General features: G+C 34.5%; 2 protein-coding genes and 1 non-coding gene across 3 annotated transcripts; 2 read left to right on the forward strand and 1 right to left on the reverse strand.

Moving 5' to 3' along the window:
* The first annotated feature begins 9,261 nt into the window (after positions 1–9,261).
* Positions 9,262–9,368, forward strand: LOC128035679 (small nucleolar RNA R71). The gene has a single exon (XR_008192231.1). It is a non-coding gene; the product is annotated as a small nucleolar RNA R71 (small nucleolar RNA).
* A 3,980-nt stretch (positions 9,369–13,348) lies between these two features.
* Positions 13,349–16,539, forward strand: LOC105764967 (disease resistance protein RPM1). Its single transcript, XM_012583813.2, has one exon. The coding sequence runs from the start codon at positions 13,675–13,677 to the stop codon at positions 16,477–16,479; it is 2,805 nt and encodes a 934-aa protein (XP_012439267.1). The 5' UTR covers positions 13,349–13,674; the 3' UTR covers positions 16,480–16,539.
* Positions 16,540–16,596: 57 nt separating this feature from the next.
* Positions 16,597–22,395, reverse strand: LOC105764968 (protein SENSITIVE TO UV 2). The gene is made up of 11 exons (XM_012583814.2): positions 21,932–22,395; positions 21,673–21,711; positions 21,325–21,532; positions 20,909–21,222; positions 20,280–20,348; positions 19,441–19,523; positions 18,696–19,028; positions 18,505–18,611; positions 17,861–18,015; positions 17,398–17,594; positions 16,597–17,143 (listed from the first exon to the last, which is right to left on the reverse strand). Exons 1-11 carry the CDS (start codon positions 22,286–22,288, stop codon positions 16,888–16,890), a joined length of 2,118 nt encoding a protein of 705 aa, XP_012439268.1. The 5' UTR covers positions 22,289–22,395; the 3' UTR covers positions 16,597–16,887.
* Between the last annotated feature and the right edge of the window lie 656 nt (positions 22,396–23,051).

Consider the following 23,051-nt stretch of genomic DNA (forward strand, 5'->3'; position numbering starts at 1 on the left):
GGATAAGACAATAACTGGGTTATGGCATTACAAAAATAAAGGATGAATTGACGGCAAATTACCCAAGTAAACCGAGGTTCAGCATTTGTTGTGGAATTTCGTGTTTACAATATGTTTAACTCTCATGAGCTTAAGTTCAGCCTTCGGACTTCTGAAAACGATGTACTCATATCCGTAAGTCGTTCTTTGATACAGAAAGAAACGGTAAAAGACTTATGTGGTTGAATTGAAAGATTTATAGATTATTATTGGTATTGATCTAAAATAAATGTAACCATTGATATTTAAATGATATAACGAGTAAAGTCCTGAAGTGAGATAACATGAGTTTGAAATGAACTATTACCGGTATGTACGCGAAATTCATGAAAATGATGGTACATGAAATATTAAAATAATAAAATGAATGATATATACCTATGAAGAAACGATAAGAGAATGATATGTATCATGACATGTAAATGTATGATTATCTTTAATATGTTGATACAAGATAATTATGCATGATGAGTTTATATGTAATGTGTGCTAGTACACTAACCAGTGTTGTTGCTTGATGCTTAGGCAAGTGGCAAGCTATTGGTTGAATAGTAATATGATTATTTAATGGAAGCATTGAATTGATAAATATTTGAAGGAAAATATGCTAGTGTTCATGAAAAAGTGGTATGGTTTAAATTATGCAATTTCTTATGAAATGACTTATAATGTGATCAATTCGGAAAAGGCTTTAGTTAAATGCACTAGCTTGTGACTATGATTGAATGATATGTTTATGACTTGTGTGTCACGCATATGGAATAAGTGTGGAAAGTAAAGAAATGCAAATGAAAATAAAGAAATTATGAAGAGTTAAAGTTATATAAAGTCCTACTAAGTTTGGGATAATATGTAAGTGATACTGTGAATTTATTCACCTTGTGAGTTGATGAATATAGCTTCATGAGTACTATGGTATTAATATTGGATTATTCTTGATATGTATAGATTTCATATTTTAAATGAACTAATATGATTAAAGACTACACGAGCTTACTAAGCATTTATTGCTTACATATTTTTTTTATTTACCCTACAGACTATCGAAAGCTCGATTGGGTTGGAAGCTTGTCAGAGATATATCACACTATCTATTGGTTCTATCGATAATTTTAGGTGATTTGATTCTGGTTATAATGGCATGTATAAGTTAATTTGGCCAACGTTGGCTCATTAATGTTTTGATTTTGGTTGGTTTCAAATATGAATGCTAGATGAAATGAAATGTCTGAAAATTAATTTATAAAATTCGGTAATACTCTGTAACCCTATTTCGGCGACGAATTCGGGTTAGGGGTGTTACAGAGGTCTCGATACCTCTTTTTCTAAATCAATTAATCTAATAAATCCTTATAACCATAAACTTACTAATTCAAAAATCTTTTAAAAACCTCATTTGGCTCCTAAATATTAAATAATAAAATTTATGAGCTTATTTTTCGGATTTGGTGGTCTCGAACCACTGTTTCTGACATCACTAAAAATCGAGCTATTACAGAGGCCTAGTAGTAAATTCGATAAAATTTAGGTCATGTTCAACTAAATTAATTGTTAAAAAGCTAAGAAATAGAGTATGAGTGAAAGTGAGGGCCAAAGCGGGTATTTTTTATAGCGCTACGATAAACAATAAAAAGTTTATTTACGCAATTTGATTTCCATACGTTTATAGAGTCTAATTCAGTGAGATGAACTATTATTTTTGAACTCAATACAACAAGAGATCTAAGTTCTATGATACCCCTATATATTAACTTTGCTTGTGTACTAAAAGATTAGATCTCTTACCACTAAATTCGACATCATCAATATAGAGGTGTAATGAATGATGAATGTAAATGAGACATCTGTGCTCATAAGCTGCTTAGATTCGATTCAATAATTATCAAGGTAAGTTCGAGTAACTCAAGCTATCAATTAAAACGAATTTGAGCTTAACAATATCCAACTTGAATGGCTTGCAAGTTTTATTGAGCTTTTCATTTTTAATATATATTTAAATATTTTTATATTATTAAATTATATTATTTCCGTTAATATATATTATTAATCTTAAGTTTAATTATTAAATCAAGCTTGAACTCAAATATGTATGAGCATTCGAGTTCGAATTTAAACTTGAGTATGAAAATTGATAAATAAACTTAATTTATATCTCTAATCAAACTTAAACTTAAAAATAAATATTCAATCGAGTTTAAAATTAAATATTGAACTTTGAATTTCGAGTCCAGCAGAATTACCCCTACATCAAATGTGAAAAATTTTGGTGATGCTTGGGATTTTTACTTTTGTCTTATTGACTTGAAATGAATCATCAATTGCTCTTTACCAAATGATATAATCAAACATTTTTAATCTGCATGACTATATTCACTCGCACAGTGTGTAGGAAAAATTGAATACGAAGTAAACAACTGGTTTGCGCAAAAAAAAAAAAAGAACCCAAGGGCCAAGTTGAATAGCGGTGGGAGGTGAAGTTTTAAAATGGCATAATGGTAAATTTAGGTGTCAATGTCGGCATTTATTGTTAATTTAATTTTTATTTTTTAAAATTAAATTTAAACTTTATTCTTTAAAAAAATTAAATCGTGTTTTTATAATGAAATTACTGATTAAAAGGTTAATTTTGTTAATGATGTTGGTGTGACAACTTACAAGACAATTCATGTGTACTTTCATGTTAACATGATATTATTTGTCTTATACATCATATCAATAAATAATTTTAAATATATCAAAATAAAATATTTAAAATTAAAAATTATAAAAAGTTTATAAAAATGAAAAATTAGCATGAAAGATATGTGGTTGTCATTTGAGATATCGTATTAAAAATTAACATTTTAATTAGTATTTCATTAAAAAATAATTATTTTATTTTATTTTAAATGTTGACAACCAAATTAGATTTTTTTTAAAAAAAAATTGAGTGTCTAAATTAGTTTAAAAAATTGAAAAAAAATTGAGATATAAAATTTACAAAAATGACTTTTAAAATCGAACGCTTTCCAACTATTTAAAACTCTAACTTCCCACACTCAACAAACTGTTTGGGGTCGGGTTCTCTTCGTAGCTCTGCTTCAAAAAATGACTCCATCAAACATGAGCAATCAATCAATCAAGACCAAGAAGAAGAAGAAGAAGAAGAAATTACCAACATTATAATACCAAGATGAAGAAAATGTGAAGCTCAATCACCAAGAAACTGAAGAAATTACTCTCAGTGAGAGCAAGAATGACAAAGCAAAGAACTTGAATTCCAAGAAGGGAATTGAGAAGAGAACAAAATGCAGAAGAAAGAGGAAGAAAATGGGGAATTGTGTGAAACTATAAAAGAAAAACAAGATTTAGTTCCATTTGATGGGAGGGTGGGAGTGAGTGTAAAGAGCGCCGAAGAAGCAAAATATGTGCCACTGAAATCGTTTGCTAACTCTAATGTACCAGGGAATGTTCTGAAGTGCTACAAGGATTTTAGTAGCCCATCTCCCATTCATGCCTGGCCCTTTGATGATCACTAAACTAACTATAAATACGAATAAGGCAAGCGCACCTATCGAACAATAGTACAGTTATGGTGAGTAGGGAATATCGTATCCACGAGGACTAAAGTACTAGTAATTACCATTTTTCTATTATTTAGCCGACAAATTAGAGTGATTGTTTTTAATCTAAAATTACTAATCTAATCTAACTAAGAACGCAACAGAGAATGAAATGGGAAAATAATCGAAGATAACCAATGTGATAGACAATACCCAGGAAAGAATCTACCTAGACTTCACCTACTATTATGAATCTGAATTAAACTATTTATTCACTTGTGTCTTGATCCGTAGAAATCCCTAAATTATGTCAATATCTCTTTCGAGAGTAAGAACAACTGACTTTAGGTTGATTAATTGAAATCTCTTTCTAATTAAAACCCCTATCATCGCATTAACTCGATCTATGGATTCTCATATTAGATTTGACTCTAATCTGGTAGATTTATGTCGTCCTATTTCTAGGATTGAATGCAACTCCACTCAATTATGTTATATCTACTCTTAAACAGGGACTTTTGCTCCACTGAAATAATCACATTAAACATGAATTAATATCCTAAAAATATTAAAACACGAAATAACCATACATAATTGAGAACAAGAATAAAGTATTTATCACTAAAAATAGAAATTAAATAATAAGATTCATCATAGGTTTCATCCTCCCTAGGTATCTAGGGAATTTAATTTATAATCCTGAATAGAAACATCTCAAAGTTAGGATAACAACAAGACATAAAGAAACTCAATAAAACTTCGAAGGAAATTAAATGGAGATCTTTAATCTTGAAGGAGATCCACTTCCGAGTTGATTCTGATGGCGTTCTTCGAGTCTTTTCTTCGATCTTCTTTGAGTGCCTCTTAGGTCTTTTTCTAATTGGTATTTATAGACTTTAGAATACTCAAAAAACCTAAAAATTGGGTTTTTCCTCGTATTTGGGAAGTAGGGTGTGATATTGACACGGGCTGGCACATGGGCATGTGGCCAGCCCGTGTGGAAATGCCAGCCCGTGTGGATCTTGGAAACAACTTTATTTGTCCGATTTTAGGTTATTTTTCGCTCCTTTTGCTCCCAAAATGTTCTCTTAAGTATAGAAACATGAAGTTAAAGGATTAGAAGCATTAAATTCACTAATTTGCATAATTAATCATTCAAAAACGCATTAAGAATGGGATTAAAATATGTTACTTTTACAGCTTATCAAATATCTCTACACTTAAGCGTTTGCTTGTCCTCAAGCAAAATCCTCAACACACAATTAAAATTGATATTTCTCAACTTATAATTCTCATCAATAATGTTTCGACATAATTCACAAATAATCATACATTGATAATTCAACTAAAAGAGCACTAAATATTCAAACAATCCAAGTCGTACATTTTTAAAGCATGAAAACATAGGTATTTCCCCTTATCTAAGTAATTACCTTTAATTAAAAATCGATAAGAATTGACATCCTCACTAAAGATTCACTCAAATCACTCAAAGTGTTTAAGGTTCAATAATAAGCACTCAATAGTCAAACATGAAAAGTCATTACCATAGGCTTGCATGAAAATCAAATCTCCACCACTATAAAATGATATGATACACAAATCAAAATGTCTTTAAGAGGTTGTAATGGGGCTTAGGTTAAGGGTGTGGAGAAAGGCTGAAAAAGTTGGTTAAAATCGAGATCGAATTGATAAATTACCAAACTAGAAAAATAAACAAATGCTGAATTTAAAAAAAAACAATTACATCAATCAAAAACTATTCAAAAATAAAAACGAGCTTCTTCTCAAAATATGAATTTAACTATTCAAGTTCAATCAATATAGAACTAAATAATGATCAATATTTTTATTATATTTTTTGTCGATTTTTTTTCTTTTGTTTTGAACAATAAGAAATAATCCAACAAATCAAACAAAAGAGCATAATTAGGCAACTAACCAAATCAAATCTCGACAAAAAATGGAGTCAATAAAACGGGAAAAAGTTTCATAAAAAAAAATGAGTTATGGGTTAACATTAATGGGTAAATCAAAAAACGGTGTGTTAGGCTCAACATGGTTCACTAAAGGTTAATTATGTAGGTAAGCTTTTTATGGGATAAGTGGGTTAAAACCTAAGTGCCTTTATCATCTCAATATATCAAATCAAAATGTTTGGTCTTGACTTGTATAATCGACGCAAGTTCTAAAATAACAAATCAAATTGACACACTCATAACAATAATAAAATGAACAAGAAAAATGTATGCTCTAAAGGCTCAAAATCTCACAAAAAAATCATGAGTTTTTATGTCAATCTTGCAAACCTCAAACTTCAAGGTAATACCTAAATTCAGGAAAACAACCTAAAATTTTTAATTTTGAAAATAAACTTATCATGATTGATTCTTTCATGTCTTAAAGTTTAAAACAACCAATGCACAAATATCTATGAATTTAATCCAAAACACATCAATAAAAATCACAAATCGATAAAAATTCATTCTAATAGAAGTATCGAAAATTACTTAAACACAAGACATAATTCGAGATTTTCTAATAATTATATAAATAACCTCCTCACACTTAAGATGTACATTGTCCTCAATATACAAACATAAATAATAACAAGATAAATGTAATATCATAAGAGAGGAGAAAACCTAAACGCCTCAATATTGGATGAAATTGTCGAATGGTGAAAAGCATAATTGTAGATAAATCTAGTTGTAATGCATGATTCGAACAAATTAATAAGAAAATAAACACAAATAGTAAAGATTAATGGGTTATAACTCGATCGAAACAACCATAAAAATATATTTAAAAAATAACAATTAAAATAAGTTTAAGAAAATAAAAAATAAAGCAACTAAAACAATAATAATAGTAAAAAATACTAAAAATAATAAAATAGCGAAAAATTAAAATAAATTTAAAATCTAAGTATAAGAATAATAAATAAATAAAATAAAAAATTAGGAAAATAAAAATAAATAATATAAAAATAATAATAAATAAAATAAAATAAAAGGGGTAGCTTGGTTGGGGAAGAAGAAAAAGACAAATTGAGAAAAGAATTCTAGGGTTTACGCCACATGGCCGTGTGAAACGACCATGTGGAGTATTTTCATCCCGTGTGCAATTAAAAATTAGCCCAGTTTTCACACGGCAATGTGTGTTTTCCTTCGCTTCTCTCACTCCCATGTGAGATCCCACACGCCCGTGTGGCTTGGCCGTATCTCTCACAAGGCCGTGTCTCCTGCTCGTGTAACTCTCTGACTTTGAAAAAATTAGCTCCAGGTTTCACATGGCCTAGGACACGCCCATGTGTCTAGGCCGTGTAGGTCACATGGCCATGTCGCCAAGTCGTGTGTGTCATTTTAAGCCGTGTAACCGTCGAATTTTTGAAAATTTAAGTCTCAGTATCCACACAGCCAAGGACATGCCCGAGTGTCCAGGCTGTGTAACTCACTATCGAACCCCTTATAGTACACACAGCCTGGGACACGTCCGTGTGTCTAGGTCGTGTGGATCAAAAACATTTTTTTTAATTTTTAAAAATTTTGAAAATTAATTAGTTTTAAAAATAACATGAAAAAAAATTAAAAGAATTAGTAGTGTTAACACTCAGGTTGCCTCCCGAGAAGCGCTTATTTAAAGTCTAAGCTCAACTTACCTCGCATTCGCATTGTTACGGTGGTTCCCGGAGTCGAAATTCCTCTTTCTCGTTATCAATTCTATTATCAACATGAGGTTTAAGTCGAGTACTATTTACCTTAAATGTGTCAAATTCAAAATGAGTTACCTCAATTGTACCGTATAGAAAGACATTCAGTACTGTAAGGGGATTTGATCCGTTTGCATCAAGCTCCGAAGTAGCAATTCGAGGATCCGTTTTATTCAGAAGTACCTTGTCTCTAACCTTAAATTGTTTCATTTCATCCACATATTTATATGGTGTCCCCTTAACTTTTCATCGTGCTTTTTTGGTTTCTCCTTAACATGTGTTCACCATTCATCTAATTCATTGATTTGCAACATTTGTTCATCATGAGTCATTCTGTTTCTGTCACATGGACAGGAACGTGGCTCCATCACGTTTTTCCAAGGGGTTTCCTACAAAGAAGTTTGAGTCACATGGCTACTCATACTAACAAAACTTGTAAAATCATCTCGATCATTAGATATCTTAACAGAATCACGAGCTTGGGGAGTAATCGTTTCGTCACCTACACGAAGTACTAACTCACACATACCAACATCAATAATAGTTCTAACAGTTGCTAAAAAGGATCTTCCTAAAATTAAAGGTACTTCATTACCCTCATCCATGTCTAAAACAACAAAATCAACTGGGAATATGAATTTATCAATTTTTACAAGAACATCTTCAATAATGCCCCTAGAAAATCTAATGGTTCTATCTGCTAATTGAATACTCATCCTAGTTTGTTTAGGTTTCCCAAGACTTAATTGTTTAAACATTTTATAGGGCATGTCATTAATACTCACCCCTAAATCAGCCAAAGCATTATTAATATTCAAACTACCAATTAAACAAGGAATAGTAAAACTACTTGGATCTTTCAATTTGTTGGGTAATTTGTTTTGCAAAATGGCTGAGCAAACTGCATTTAGCTCCACATGCGACGAAACATCTAAATTCCTCTTTTTCGCCAAAAGTTTCTTTAAAAATTTAACGGAATTGGGCATCTGCGAAAGAGCTTCAATAAACGGTATGTTAATATGTAATTTTTTCAAAAGTTTAAGAAATTTACCAAATTGTTCGTTCGTGTGGTCTCTATTCATCGCATTAGGATATGACAGTCAAGGTTTATATTCCTTACCAACCGGTTTTTACTCATTTTGGCTTACCTCAACCTTACCGTTACTTACCACACTTTCTTACCTTGGTTCAGATTCAGATTCAACTAACCCTTCTTTATCTCGAACAGTAATTGCATGAAGTTTCTCTCTTGGGTTAGTTTCGGTATAGCTAGGCAAGCTACCTTGTGGTCTTTCTGAGATTAGCTTAGCAAGTTGACCTATTTGGTTTTCAAGCCCTTGGATTGAAGCTTGTTGATTTTTAAGTATTGTTTCAGTATTTTGAAAGCGGGTTTCTGACACTGAAATAAACTTCGTCAACATCTCCTCAAGGTTCGGCTTCTTCTATTGTTAGTAAGGTTATTGTTAGAAGCCTGGAAGGGGTTGTGCTCTTTGATTTCCTTGACCACCCCAAAAGAAATTGGGATGGTTCCTTCAACCTGCATTATAATAATTACTATAAAGGTTATTTTGAGGCATAGAATTATTACCCATATAATTGATTTGTTCGTTCTCTGTACTAGGAGCGAAGAGTAAACATTCTGGATTGTTCATTCCACCTCTATTTGTATTGCATTGCATCATCGGATGTACCTGCGTAGAAACATAAAAATAATCAATTTTCTTATTTAATTGTTCTACCTGATTCGATAACATGGTGATCACATCTAGATTGAAAACACTGGCTGCTCTATTCGGCTTCATCCTCATGACTTGCCACTAATAATTATTCAGTGAAGTCTCTTCTATAACCTCATAAGCTGTTTCGGGTGTTTTATTATTTAATGTACCACCGACTGCTGCATCAATCAACTGTCTAGTTGAGGGATTCAAACCGTTGTAGAAGGTTTGAACCTATAGTCATAAAGGTAACACATGGTGAGGGCACCTTCTCAATAAATCCTTATACCTCTCCCATGCATCATATATGGTTTCTAAGTCGATTTGAACGAAGGAAAATATATTATTCCTCAACTTGGTTGTCTTAGCCGATGGGAAGTACTTCAGTAGGAATTTCTCGGTCATTTGATCCCATGTAGTGATAGAACCTCGTGGTAAAAAAATTCAACCACTATTCAGCTTTATTCCTCAACGAGAAAGGGAATAACCGTAGGTGAATGGCGTCGTCAGAAACACCATTTATCTTGAAAGTATGACAGACTTCCAGAAAATTAGCCAAATGAGATTTGGATCTTCATCTTGCAAACCATCAAACTAAACAAATTGTTGTACCATCTGAATAGTGTTCGGCTTTAGTTCGAAATTATTCGCAGTAATTGTGGGTCTCACAATACTCGATTCAGCCCTAGTTAGAGTGGGCTTGGCATAATCGTACATAGTACGAGGAACAGGATCTGGATTTGCAGCAACTGCGGTAGGTAGCTAATTATTCTGATTACCACCCATCTCCTCAGTAATAATAACGTCATCTTGTTTGTCTACTACACTCTATCGACTCTTCCTTACTTCTCTACGATTTCTGCGACCTGTACTTTCAATTTCGCTGTCAAACAGTAATGGCCCCGACGAGTTTCTTCTAGTCATAAACTAAAGAAACCTATCAGAAGCAAATAAAAAAATTAGAAAACAAAAATTAAACTAAAAATAAAAATATAACAAAAATAAAAAATGGTTAAATTAATAAAAATCGAGTGCTCCTAATATTTTAGTCCCTGGTAACGGCGCCAAAAACTTGATGGTCACTAAATAACTATAAATATGACTAAGGTAAGCGCACCTATCGAACAATAGTATAGTTATGGTTAGTAGGGAATATCATATCCACGAGGATTAAAAATATTAGTAATTACCGCTTTTCTATTATTTAGTCGACAAATTGGAGTGATTGTTTTTAATCTAGAATTATTAAACTAATCTAACTAAGAACGCAACAAATAATGAAATAGGAAAATAATCGAAGATAACCAATGAACTAGACAATACCCAGGAAAGAATCCACCTAGACTTCACCTATTATTATGAATCTAAATAAAACTATTTATTCACTTGTGTCTTGATCCGTAGAAATCCCTAAATTATACCAATATCTCTTTCGAGAGTAAGAACAACTAACTCTAGGTTGATTAATTGAAATCTCTTTCTAATTAAAACCCCTATCGTCGCATTAACTCGATCTATGGATTCCCATATTAGATTTGACTCTAATCCGATAGATTTATGTTGTCCTATTTCTAGGATTGCATGCAACTCCACTCAATTATGTTAGATCTACTCTTAAACAGAGACTTTTGCTCCACTGAAATAAGCACATTAACATGAATTAACATCCTAAAAATATTAAAACATGAAATAAGCATACATAATTGAGAACAAGACTCAAGTATTTATCGCATAAAAACAGAAATTAAATAATAAGATTCATCATAGGTTTCATCCTCTCTAGGTATATAGGGAATTTAGTTCATAATTCTGAACAGAAACATCTTAAAGTTAGGATAACAACAAGACATAAAGAAACTCAATAAAACTTCGAAGGAAATTAAATGGAGATCTTCAATCTTGAAGGAGAACCGCTTCCGAGTTGATTCCGATGACGTTCTTCAAGTCTTTTCTTCGATCTTCTCTGAGTGCCCCATTAGGTATTTTTTTAATTGGTATTTATAAACTTTAGAATGCTCAGAAAGCCTAAAAATTGGGTTTTTCTGAGTATTTGGGAAGTAGGGTGCGATGTCGACACGGGCTGGAACATGGGCGTGTGGCCAGCCCGTGTGGCTCACACGGGCGTGTGGCCAACCTATGTGGAAATGCCCAGGCCGTGTGGATCCTGGAAATAACTCTATTTGTCTGATTTTAGCTCGTTTTTCGCTCCTTTTGCTCCCAAATGCTCTCTTAAGTATAGAAACATGAATTTAAAGGATTAGGAGCATCAAATTCACTAATTTACATAATTAATCATAAAAACGCATTAAAAATGAGATTAAAATATGTTATTTTTATGATTTATCACCCTTTCTATTGGAAGTTCGTGATTTTATTTGAATTGCAAAAACTGGCTCAGGTATTTACATTTTTGTACTTAACTAGTCCTTTAATTCTTACATAATCGTTGTCTTATGCTGAATCTAAATTTATTTGTGTTGTGTTGGGGCATTGGCCTTTGTGATCAGACATGACCTATTGACCAAACGAAATGGTAAATCATCGAAGGAGAAGAATCCACTTTGCTTTGTACTTTCCCCTTCCCTACAAGAGAGTTGGCTGAATATGTATGCATTCGTTTGACTTGCTCTTGCATTAGCAATTTGTTTATAGTATATGTAGAAACTTTATCTGTGGGCTGTACTTACATAGTTTCTTCTATTTAGATGTCTTTTTAGCATATGACATCCTTTCCTGGATTTGGTTCAAATTTTCTTGGAGCTCGTGAGGTTGGTGAAGCAGTTAAACTCAGGATATAGTCATTAGAAGACCTGGTCGTTTGAAGGATATGATGAATAATGAAGTGTGTCAGCTTAAGGAGGTATCTTTGGTGGTAAGTGGCTGCTCCTTTCTAGTCATTACTGTTTGGAATTATTCACTGGTTCTTTCAAATTGATTTCTCATCTTAATTGGCCCCAATTATATGCCGGTTGGAATGATGTTTCAAAGCACAATATGAACGTAACGAGGCACTCTCATTATTCAATAAAGGAAGCTGTCGTTTGATGGTATGCTCTTGCAAATTAATTAATGAACATCATTGCTCTAATCTTTATTCTGGAACTGAATGTTGACAACAGCAGTGGGATATGTGATTGTTTATGGTGTTGCTATGACACAACACCTGGGGTTCATGTCAAGTTTACCAAGCATTACTTTTATGTTTTATTCACTTCAAGGAAATTGCTGCTGATGCTCCAAATGCTAAAAAAATAATATTTGACAATTCCTATGACGAAAACTGATTCATGTATGTGGGGCTGCACCAAATTATGTAGAATCGGTACATCACCTTTTTATTCTATGATTTTCCACCCTATTTTATTTATTTATTTATTTATTTATAAATCATTGGTTAAATAAATTACAGATTTTGCAGATAGGTATTTAATTAAATTATTGAAAATCTTTGTTGTACGAAAAAAAAATGGAAGATTCTGCAAAATCTGCACAAGAGATGAGAAACAGTTTAGTATTGTGGAAAACTGTCGCTGCACTCTTTAACGACTCGACTGTGAGACTCAGACAATAGTATTTGACTTTTTCTATTTGTATAATTGTGTGGCTAAGGATGTTTTACTAACTATATTCTTGTACGCCAAGCTAAGCAAAGCTGCTAATAAATCTTATACATGCACTTCGATCATTCCGACGAAAGCCACGTCCACAAGCTTACTAATCGTATTCCGAGACTTCTAAGGGCTGAGTTTTTTAACTTCACGAATATGATTTTTTTTTTTAAATTCATTAATTTTTTTAATATAAATCATAGGGATATGTATCTATATATAATCCACATTTTGAATAGGGCTGATAAAAAAAACCGATGAAATCAATTAATTGAATTGAATCGATAATTTAATTTGGTTCGAGTTTTTTTATAGTTCGGTTCGATTTTGGTTAGTTGATGTTATTGAATCAAATCACATCACATCAATTCGATTCGATTTTAGTTTGTTTTTTTGAACATTGAAAAATAAAAATAAAATCCTTTTAAAATTATAATAAAATTATAAAATTTTTTAACATATAAACCCAATAAATAAAATCATTAAAACTAAACAAAATTCTAATTTCTAAATATAGCTTTTATTATACTTTTACCTTTTTTTCTAATATTATTATTATTAAAATTTCTTAGGTATATTAGTTCGATTTTAATTCGGAAAATAGAAAAACAGGATACTCCTATTGGTTTAAAAAAAATGATTGGAGCTTTGGGTCGATTTAAAGGATGTAGCTGTCCCATTGGCCTAGGAGTGAACAAGCATCAAGGATTGGGTCTATGGATATCGATGTTTCGGCTGGTTGTGCTAGTCGCCGAACCTATGTGTTCCATTTTACCAAGTCTACCTATCCGTGTTGAATTGCGCAGAAATTACAGATTTGGGTTACTGCGTAACTATTTCTGAAAGTGTTTGCCATGAAAGTGGCTATGGCGTCTGGAATCGGAAGCATATGCCAATTTGTTTGAATAAGTATCACGATTTTTTTTCCATCAGTGGAAAAGTCGACACAAAAGATGATATAGCTTTTGAATGCAAAAAAGAAACGCGTATATGCCCAAACTACTATAAAGGACATAACTTTGAACTCATAAAACTATTGTATTAGAAAATTAAGGATGGCTGAAATTGCAGTATCATTTCTTCTTGAAAAGCTCACAACTTTTCTGCAAAATGAGGTGGAGCTTTTACAAGGGATCCCTGAAGATTTACAGTACATCAAGGACGAGTTGCAGAGCTTGAAAGCTGTCCTGAGAGTGGCTGACTCGGTGGGGGAGAGTAACCAAGAACTCAAGGTATGGGTTCAGCAAGTGAGAGAGATTGCTTACGACACTGAAGATACCCTGGATGAATACAAGCTTGACGTTGTCAATGACCATAGGCATGGGCTTGATGCTTTTCTACACCAAGTTTGCTGCTTTACGAAAAACTTGAAAGCCCAACATCGGATTGCTTCCAAGATAAACGGCATCAAATCCAGAATCAGCAACGTATCTGCCAGGCGTCCGAATTTTGACAACAATGGGACTAGTGAGCAAGGTCCAAGCTCCATTGCCACAGTGAATCCATGGATAGACAGAAGAGGGGATGCCCTCCTTCTCGATAGCGTTGACTTAGTTGGTATTGACAACTCCAAAGAGCAGCTCGTCCAATGGTTGGTCGAGGGAAACTCCGGCCGCAAGGTGGTTTCTGTGGTCGGAATGGGTGGCTCCGGAAAAACCACCTTGGCCAAGCAAGTTTATGACAACACCAAAGTGAAGAAACATTTCGCCGTACATGTTTGGATCACCATTTCTCATCCTTTCAAGATAGAGGAGCTCCTAAGAAACATGGTACGGCAACTGTTTGATTCGATCAGGAAGCCGGTTCCTCAAGGTGTCGATGACATGGATTCGTTTCTCCTGAAAATGATAATCAAGGGTTTCCTTCAGCAAAGGAGGTACTTGATTGTTTTAGATGATGTTTGGCATATGAATGAATGGGAAATGCTCGATCACGCATTAGCTAACAATGGCCGTGGTAGCTGTGTGTTGCTTACAACGCGTAACTCTGAGGTAGCTTCGACGTCGTGCATAGAATCTGAAGATAAGATCTTCAACTTAGAGCCCTTGTCTCCGGACGAGTCGTGGACTCTTTTCTGTAAGAAATGTTTCCAAAAGAACTCATGTCCTGCTGAATTGGAGAGACATTCTAGACGTATTTTGGACAAGTGTGAGGGGCTGCCCCTTGCAATTGTGGCCATTAGTGGTGTTTTGGCTACGAAAAGGCGTACAGTTGCGGAATGGGAGACGGTTTATCGTAGCCTCGGTGCTGAAATTGAGGACAACAGCAGGCTCATCAACTTCAAAGAAGTGCTTTTGCTGAGCTTCAATGATTTGCCATACCACTTGAAATCTTGTTTCTTGTATTTAAGCCTCTTCCCTGGGAACCATCTGATTGAGAATATGAGACTGATTCGACTGTGGATTGCTGAAGGGTTTGTCGAAGCCAAAGAAGGAAAGACACAAGAAGAAGTTGCAGAGGACTACCTTAATGAACTCCTCAATAGAAGCATGATCCAGATAGCCGGGATGACGAACGATGGAAGGGTCAAAGCATGCCGCATTCATGACCTTCTGCGAGAAATCATCATTTCAAATGCTAGGGACCAGAACTTCGTTGCAGTTGCTAAAGAACAAAATGCAACATGGCCTGAAAAGGTTCGGCGCCTCGCAATACATAACGCATTGGCAAATGCACAACGGAATATGAATGCTTCTCATCTACGGTCTTTTTTTGCGTTTGATACGGGTGATCCACTCTCCTCTTCACCAACAGATACATTGATTCCTAATAGTTGCAGGCTGCTTAAGGTGTTGGATTTGCGAGCTGCGCCTATAGAGAATTTTCCAGAGGAAATTAGCAACTTGAGACTGTTAAGGTATCTTAGCTTGAGAGATACCAAAATCACGACAATTCCGAGTTCTATAAAGAAGCTTCAGGACTTAGAGACATTGGACCTTAAACACTCCCAAGTTTCGGAATTGCCAGTTGAGATCCTAAAGCTCCGAAAACTTCATCATCTTCTGGTATACCGTTATGAATTCACCTCGTATTCACGTTTTCACTCCAAATACGGTTTTCAGGCCTTGTCAGGTATAGGAGCTCTACAATCCCTTCAAAAGCTTTGTTTTATGGATGTAAACCATGATAACGCACTTATCATGGAGCTGGGAAAACTGGTGCAACTTCGAAGACTAGGCATTACAAACATGAGAAAAGAAGATGGAAAGATTTTGTGCTCGTCCATCGAAAAGCTGATCAACCTTCATGCATTGTCAATTGTTTCATCGGTTAAGGAAGAGGTCATTGATCTGCAATGTCTTTCTTCTCCTCCTCAACTACTTCAAAGGTTATACCTGTATGGGCGATTAGAGAAGTTACCAGAGTGGATACCTTGTCTCGAAAGCCTGGCAGTGATATATCTAAAATGGAGTAGGCTGCCAAATGATGCACTTGAATCTCTTCAAAACTTGCCCAACCTTGTACATCTTGAATTGCTGCAAGCTGTGGAAGGAGACACTTTACGTTTTAAGGCTGGCGGTTTCAAGGAGCTTAAACTTCTGGGTATAGACAAATTTGAAGGGCTGAGATGCATACAAGTAGAAGATGGAGCAATGCCTTGTCTTGAAAAGCTGAGCATCCAACGTTGTAAATTGCTGGAGAGGGTGCCATTAGGGATTCAACATCTGACCAAGTTAAAAGTACTCGAGTTTTTCGATATGCCCGAGGAATTGATTATGACCCTTGGTCCTGATGCAAACATTCCAGAAGTTTATTATACTTACTGGAGGAATGGAGAATGGGAGGTCTATTCTCTAGAGGGTTCAGCCGAGAATGGGAGGTCCATTAGCACTGAATCGCTTCAAAGTCGTTTTAAATGATACTACTCAAATATTCCTGTTTATTAATCTGAATTGATGGGTATAATCTTTCTTTGCTGACATTTTTAGACATATGGTAATCAAGTTTGTTTGTTTATTGTTTTGGCTAAGTACGTATAATGCAATGACACTCTATTTCAAGATTGAAAAAAATGACGATGACCACAACGTAGTATAAGCAGATTGCGTAGAGTTAGGAATCAGCTGTGTTTCAAAATTGCTTTGGCTTTAACTACAAAATATATAGCCAAAATTTCCCAGATAAGATCATTTAGATTCGACATCTTTACCGACGCCTTGCTTTCCACCCTGCACCAGAATCTCGGTTTCTTTCTCCAAGAAAAAGCCGTAATCAGGAGAAGCTATGCATTAGAAAATGTAAATGTGATATGTTTCACTCACAGCAAGTCACTCTCCAAGATAAGTAGAAACCCTTCTCTTGAACATTCGCCCCAAGTCAACAATTTCAGATTCTCTCATCTGCTTGGTTATGCTTTCAGACAGCCTTTGAATCTGTTCTTTCCGGGACAATCTGTTTGCAATAGCAACTGTTAAACTGACCATATCCCTGCTGTTGGTTAACAATCGCAATACAGTGGCAGAGTGTATCGGGTTTGACACGAGTCTATTGAGTAATATCAGCACTTCCCGTATCAATAATGTCCTGCAGAAATGGAACTATTACATGAGCAGTCAATGTTTAAGACAAATAAAGTAGAACATCAAAGATTGTCAGCAATGTTTTCGGTATGATTGAAAAAGGATTGCAAGCATTGAGGGCAAAGAGCAAATAATGTGACTCACAGTTGGGGAATAATCATGCAGACAGAGCATTGAATGCAGACAATTTCATGCTAACCCAAGCATCACAGAACAATGAAACAAACAGGCATACACACAGACAGAGCCATAGCTTACCTTGCCCTGAAGGTTTCATCAGAGTCTGTATTGACTGAGGCTTCCAAGTTTATCTCAGATGCCAATAGTTGCATAATTAGTGTTAGAAAATTTGCTTCTCTAGATAGCTTGTTATTCACTAGTATTTCAAAACCAGATTTTCCAGATGAGGCCACAAAAGCGAGTAAGGTGATTGCACTTTTGCGTAGTTCCAAGGCCTGAAAAGTTATTAGCTTCAGCAATCATATTCCATTACTTAAAAAAAAAAAAAAAAGGGCAGTCTTCTAGGGAAACCTTGGATAATCTTTACATCTATTTTTCAGTACCAATAATGCATTAACTCATGAAATAAATCAAGAATGAAATTCTTTAATGTAACCTACTAGTGGAGAACCTAGGATAATCTTTACAACTTTTTTTAAGTACCAATCATGCATTAACTCATGAAATAAATCAAGAATGAAATTTCTTTGACGTAACCTACTTGTAAACTGTTCCCAGAGCAAGCTATACAGTCAGCCAAACCCTCAAGAATCATAGTGAATCTTTCAGTAGCAGCTGTGTTTTCTGCACCATTAGCAGCATCAGCACTAGCCTCCGTTGTACAAGCAGAGCAGAATGTGACCACCAATTTAGGACCTTCATCCAACAAAGAACCATAAGCCACTGGGAACAGGCACAGAGATAAAATTTAGTTTGGTTCAGCTTTTATTGAAAAATAACACTGTATTCCCCGGGGGGAGTCTAAAGACATTGTTCTATCCCTGGCCTTAAAACCTGAAGATCAGCAAAGAACACGTACAGTCCAGGGATAGAAAAGTTCAAATGATCACAGGAAGGAGATTGAGATGGAGTTCTTAGGTTCATGCCTAGGTGTTCCCCTCTTGTACCAAAAAATTGTTCACAGAGAATATTCTAATTGAAAATGTCTAATAGTCTGTCTTGATATTTGTAATATGCTGACTTTAGTATTTAATTTGTTGCCATCCCTAAAGCAACATGTGATTTTAAAGCAGAATAAAACATGTATGATAGATCAACTAACTACTGAGTAGAAGAATAAATTTCAAGCACATTGTTTCCTTTGCATTGAAAGAAAGAGGAAACAAGAAGCAGAAAGAACAGTACAATTTAAAAGCAGGTAAAGAGAGTGCACAGCCTCCTTCTGTACAAGCAATCCAGCTTCCATTTTCAGTAGTTGTGAAATACTGTCAAACACTTCACTGAGGCCAAACCTAGCTCAAGAAAAATAACTTTTAGAAAATAAAAAGTAGCATATCATCCGAGAAATTTGCAAAAGGAGTACCATACAAACTTACCTTTCTCTCTCTGTGTAAGCATCACTTCTCATTAGAATGACATTCATAATTGAGACTGCTTCCAATCTTACACATTCTTCACTACTATTCATCACAATTAGATGCACGAATTCAAAGAGATAAATCCAGTTTACATGGGAAAACAATGATGCAGAGCTAGTATCCCAACGTCCTTTCCCGCAGATATATTTTGCTTCAGAAGGTGTTACTCCAGTTGGCATGCAACTAGTGTAAGTCCCATCCATTCCAATGCGTACCCAATCTCGAGTTTCATATCCAAATATATCATCAATGCTGCTCCCAGAGTAAAGATGCTCAGCCAAGAAGTTTTCCCTGAGTAGAGTGCACTGGAAAGATCAAATCAAAGTTCATAAGCACGCAATATGTATAAAGACTTAGAAAGTCTTCCCTTACCAAAGCATAGAGCATTTCCAGCAAAATGAAAAATTGAAAAGCATACAATAGATAAATGGAAAAGCACAAATCACAGCTTCATAGACAATACTACAAGTTGTTATTTGAGGGAAGGCATAGGATAAACATTTTGAACACCAAAATTTCTTGTTTCCATTCATAATAAAAGGAAAATTAGATAATAATAAAAAAGGGAAGAACTGCATAAATCCAACCCGATTTTCTGACATATTGAAAGAGATGGATTCTACCAGCCAAAGGTTCAACAAAAGCACATAAAAACCTCATGTCAAAAGGAAAATAAGAAACAACATACAAGTGCTAGCCATACCTTCCTTTGGATTTTCTTTCAAAAGTTAAAAGATGGCTCAACAAGACATGTAGTATACGCAGTGATCTATAGACAATAACCACCTGTATCAAAAAGGATGATCCTCAGGAATTGCCAATAAAATAAGTAAAACTTAATAATTCAAACAAAAAGCACATATTTACACACAAAAAAAAGTAACAAATATCTTAAGACACTTTTACAAGGCATGATCAATTAACTTCTCTTCTTTTACTTTTCAGGCTTGGTGAATATAGGGCAGCGAGGGGGTTGAGGGAGGGCATACCAATTTTTAAGTAGTTTGATATTGGTCTATAATGTTAGTAATGTGTAGAATTTCTTTCAGCAATTTCAAAAATGTTGAATGGTGTATAGAGTCATCCAATCTCTCCTGCCACTGTATCAGACCTCACTAGTAAACTAATAAAGCCAATGGCCATATTGGGTTCTCATGTTACCTAAGCAGCTAAGTAAATAAAAAGCACTCATCTAAAAAAAAAAATCTAATACTTGAAACGGGAAACAGCATTTATTCCTCATAAGCTCCAACCATTGGCTCTTGATTAGAGGGTCAGATCTATTACCAGAGGCTAGGTCTAAGGCCCAAAAAACCCTCATAACTGTCATCTAATAAATGGGTGTTGAAATTATTAGAAGGTCTTTTCATTTTCCAACTTTTTGACATAAATACTTCATATCAATTTAGTATATATTTAACCATGCACAATTTAATTATATCTTAAGTGAAAAAAGTTAACAGAGCATTGCTTCAACAACTGAAATTAAAGAGTCCTTAAGCCATACTCATACCAAATCCAAATAAGAAATTTGCCACTCACATTTTCAACAGTACAGAGATCAAACAAAGATTCAAATAGAGCCTGCAGCTGCAACATTCCACTACTGGTCTGCAACATGGAAATAAATCAATCAGTACAGAAACCATTAACTCTTAAAAACACCACTAGCTCCAAATATAGATCAATATGTCAAAATGAGGTCATGATCCCATGCCTATTTTACTATAGATCTAATCTCTAGTAAGTTAAATAGTTCATTCTTCAGATCAGAATTTCAGGATGAGCCTTGGCACAAAAGTAAGGTGGTTGTCATTTAGAACTGGAGGTCACATACTTTCAAGCTGCAGCAATAGCCCGTCTTCTAATAAAAAATAAGGCTGGCTGTTTATGTTTGGCCCCTCCCCAGTGCCCAGACCTCACAATGCAGAAGCTTAATGAACTAGGATCCACCTTATCATGGTGTAACTTTCTTTTTGGTTGCAGAAATAGGGAAAAGAGGCAAGGATAGTCAGGAGTTAACTTATCATGATAAAGCTAATATCTCTCATGAGAAATCCTGTTTTTAATTGCTTATGTCTCTATACTTCTTTTGCGCTAAAGATGATAGAACAAGGTACTAGCCCTATCATGTTTAAACAACCATAAGAAACAATAGGATTAAGTAGGACCTTTGTTAGAGCAGAGTAGAAACGAGATATTTTTGCAGCTTCAGGACTAAGAAAAGGATGGATGGAGGTCTTTAGAGACATATCATCTGAGCTCTTAACCGCCGGTGGTTCCACTGTTTTGGAAGGTGAGCTCATTTTAATGAACCCAAACAGGACATCAATATCTGCCGAACAAACTGCAAACAACTTGGATATCAAATTTCTTCCAAACTTTTGTTCACTTGGCAAACCCCAGATGCCCTCCAACTTCTCAGAAAGATCAAGACAAGCACTGAAATTTGTCTGAATTCCACTTGCCTGACAGCTTGACTTGACTACAAAAGACAAGGAACAGAGGCATGAAAAAATATATGTTAAGAACTAAATTAGGGAGGCAGAAGAAACAAATTCAACTATGTCTCCAATTAACTTCTCACCTGTACGTTGGCCAATCTGATCATTAAACGATTTTCTATTTGGAAACTCTTGTACAACCCCATGATGAGCTGCAACAGGGATTCCATGTTCTCTGTCATTGAGGCTGATGTCATTCGCATTAGCCACTTTCGCCTCATTGTTTGAATTGGGAAATTTCAGCTGATCCTCCTTGTTTCTTTCCTTCTTAAGTTCCGAACACTCATGTTCCTAAATAGATAGAAACCAATACTTAATTTCAGCAGTCTTGCAACAATAGCTTTCAGATTTTTTTTTTGGGGGGGGGGGGTGGTGGGGGATTATTTGGCATGCAAATTCATAGTATAGACATTCAAAACAAAATAACATACCAGGTCCGCAAGCTGCTTTGAAACACGTCCCAACTCCTTCTGCATTAAAAATTCACAATATTTCAATAAAAATTCTCTTATATAGGAAATATTTCCAATATGCTTTTTATTTTTTTTCCAAATACCCAAGTCAAAATCTGTAAAACCATCAATTTCACCGAAACATTTTAAGAATCTCTGATAACTGACTTCTTATTTTTTCTTCATAAAAGTAAATACAGTAACAAGAGCTCAGAGTAAAGGAGCCTGAAACACTAACCTTTAGGAGCTCGATTTCGAGATCCTTGCCTTTGGAAGAACTGCCACCGCGCCGCGCTGGAGTCGTAGGCGCGGCGCATTTAGCAATAACACCACTCGAATTAGAGGCGCCGCCCAAATCAGTGGGTCTCTGGGAAAGCTCTCTCGGAGGCGAGTAACTGATGGATGGGGGCGGCGTAATATGTATGGGTTGAGGATGTGAGGATGGTGGTGGCTGTGATGGCAGAGACGGTAAATAGGAAGAAGAAGAAGTAGGATTGTTTTGGTTAACCTGAGAACGAGAAAGTGCGAGTTCTTCAAATTGGATAAGTTCCTCCAAGAAACTGGCACCCCATTCTTCCAAATTTTCTTCGCTCATAATTTACTTTTTCGTTCCTTGCTCTGTGCACTGCTTGGGTGAGAGCGAATGACGGTGCTTGTGAGTTTTCATCAGAGGTTTTTTTTTTTTTTTGAAGTTTTCAAGTTGGGCCAACTGTTGAACTGGTGATCCAGACTTGTGTCCATTTCAGCTTTTTCTCTCTCTCTCTCTTTTAATTTGTTTTTGCAATTAATTAAGTACAAAATTATTAATTTTTAAAATCAACATATAAAATTAAATATATATTTTTATTCAAAATTGTTATAAATATTATATTATTGAGTGAATGTCTATTAAAATTAAAATACTTTTGATATACATTAGGACTCCAATTTACATTAGAAGTTGAGTTTTATATTATTTAATTGTTATGCTTTGACTTTTTATTTTAATTGTTTTAAATCTAATTGAAATATTGATAGGTTTACAAGGTTTACTATGAACTTTTGTAGTCTATTATTTTTAAATGATTGTCTAAAATGTATGATATTTGAACAAAAAATGTGGTATAATAATATTTTTTCTTATTTAACATTTTAAAGGATTGAGTTTTGGTAGAAACACATTAGTATCATGTTGTTTTTTATTTTAGTACATGTGGTAATTTGTGTTTGGATTGTTTTAAATAGTCTTCATTGTTTAAATTATATTGATTATCAACTCAAACATAATTTTTTGTAAAATTGAATCTTTCTAAATAAAGAATATAGTGGGACTGTAACATTCATTGTCCAACCCGATTGTTAGGTCGAAGTCACAGGAT

Source organism: Gossypium raimondii, chromosome 12 (assembly GCF_025698545.1).
Source record: "Gossypium raimondii isolate GPD5lz chromosome 12, ASM2569854v1, whole genome shotgun sequence".
Taxonomy (NCBI): Eukaryota; Viridiplantae; Streptophyta; class Magnoliopsida; order Malvales; family Malvaceae; genus Gossypium; species Gossypium raimondii.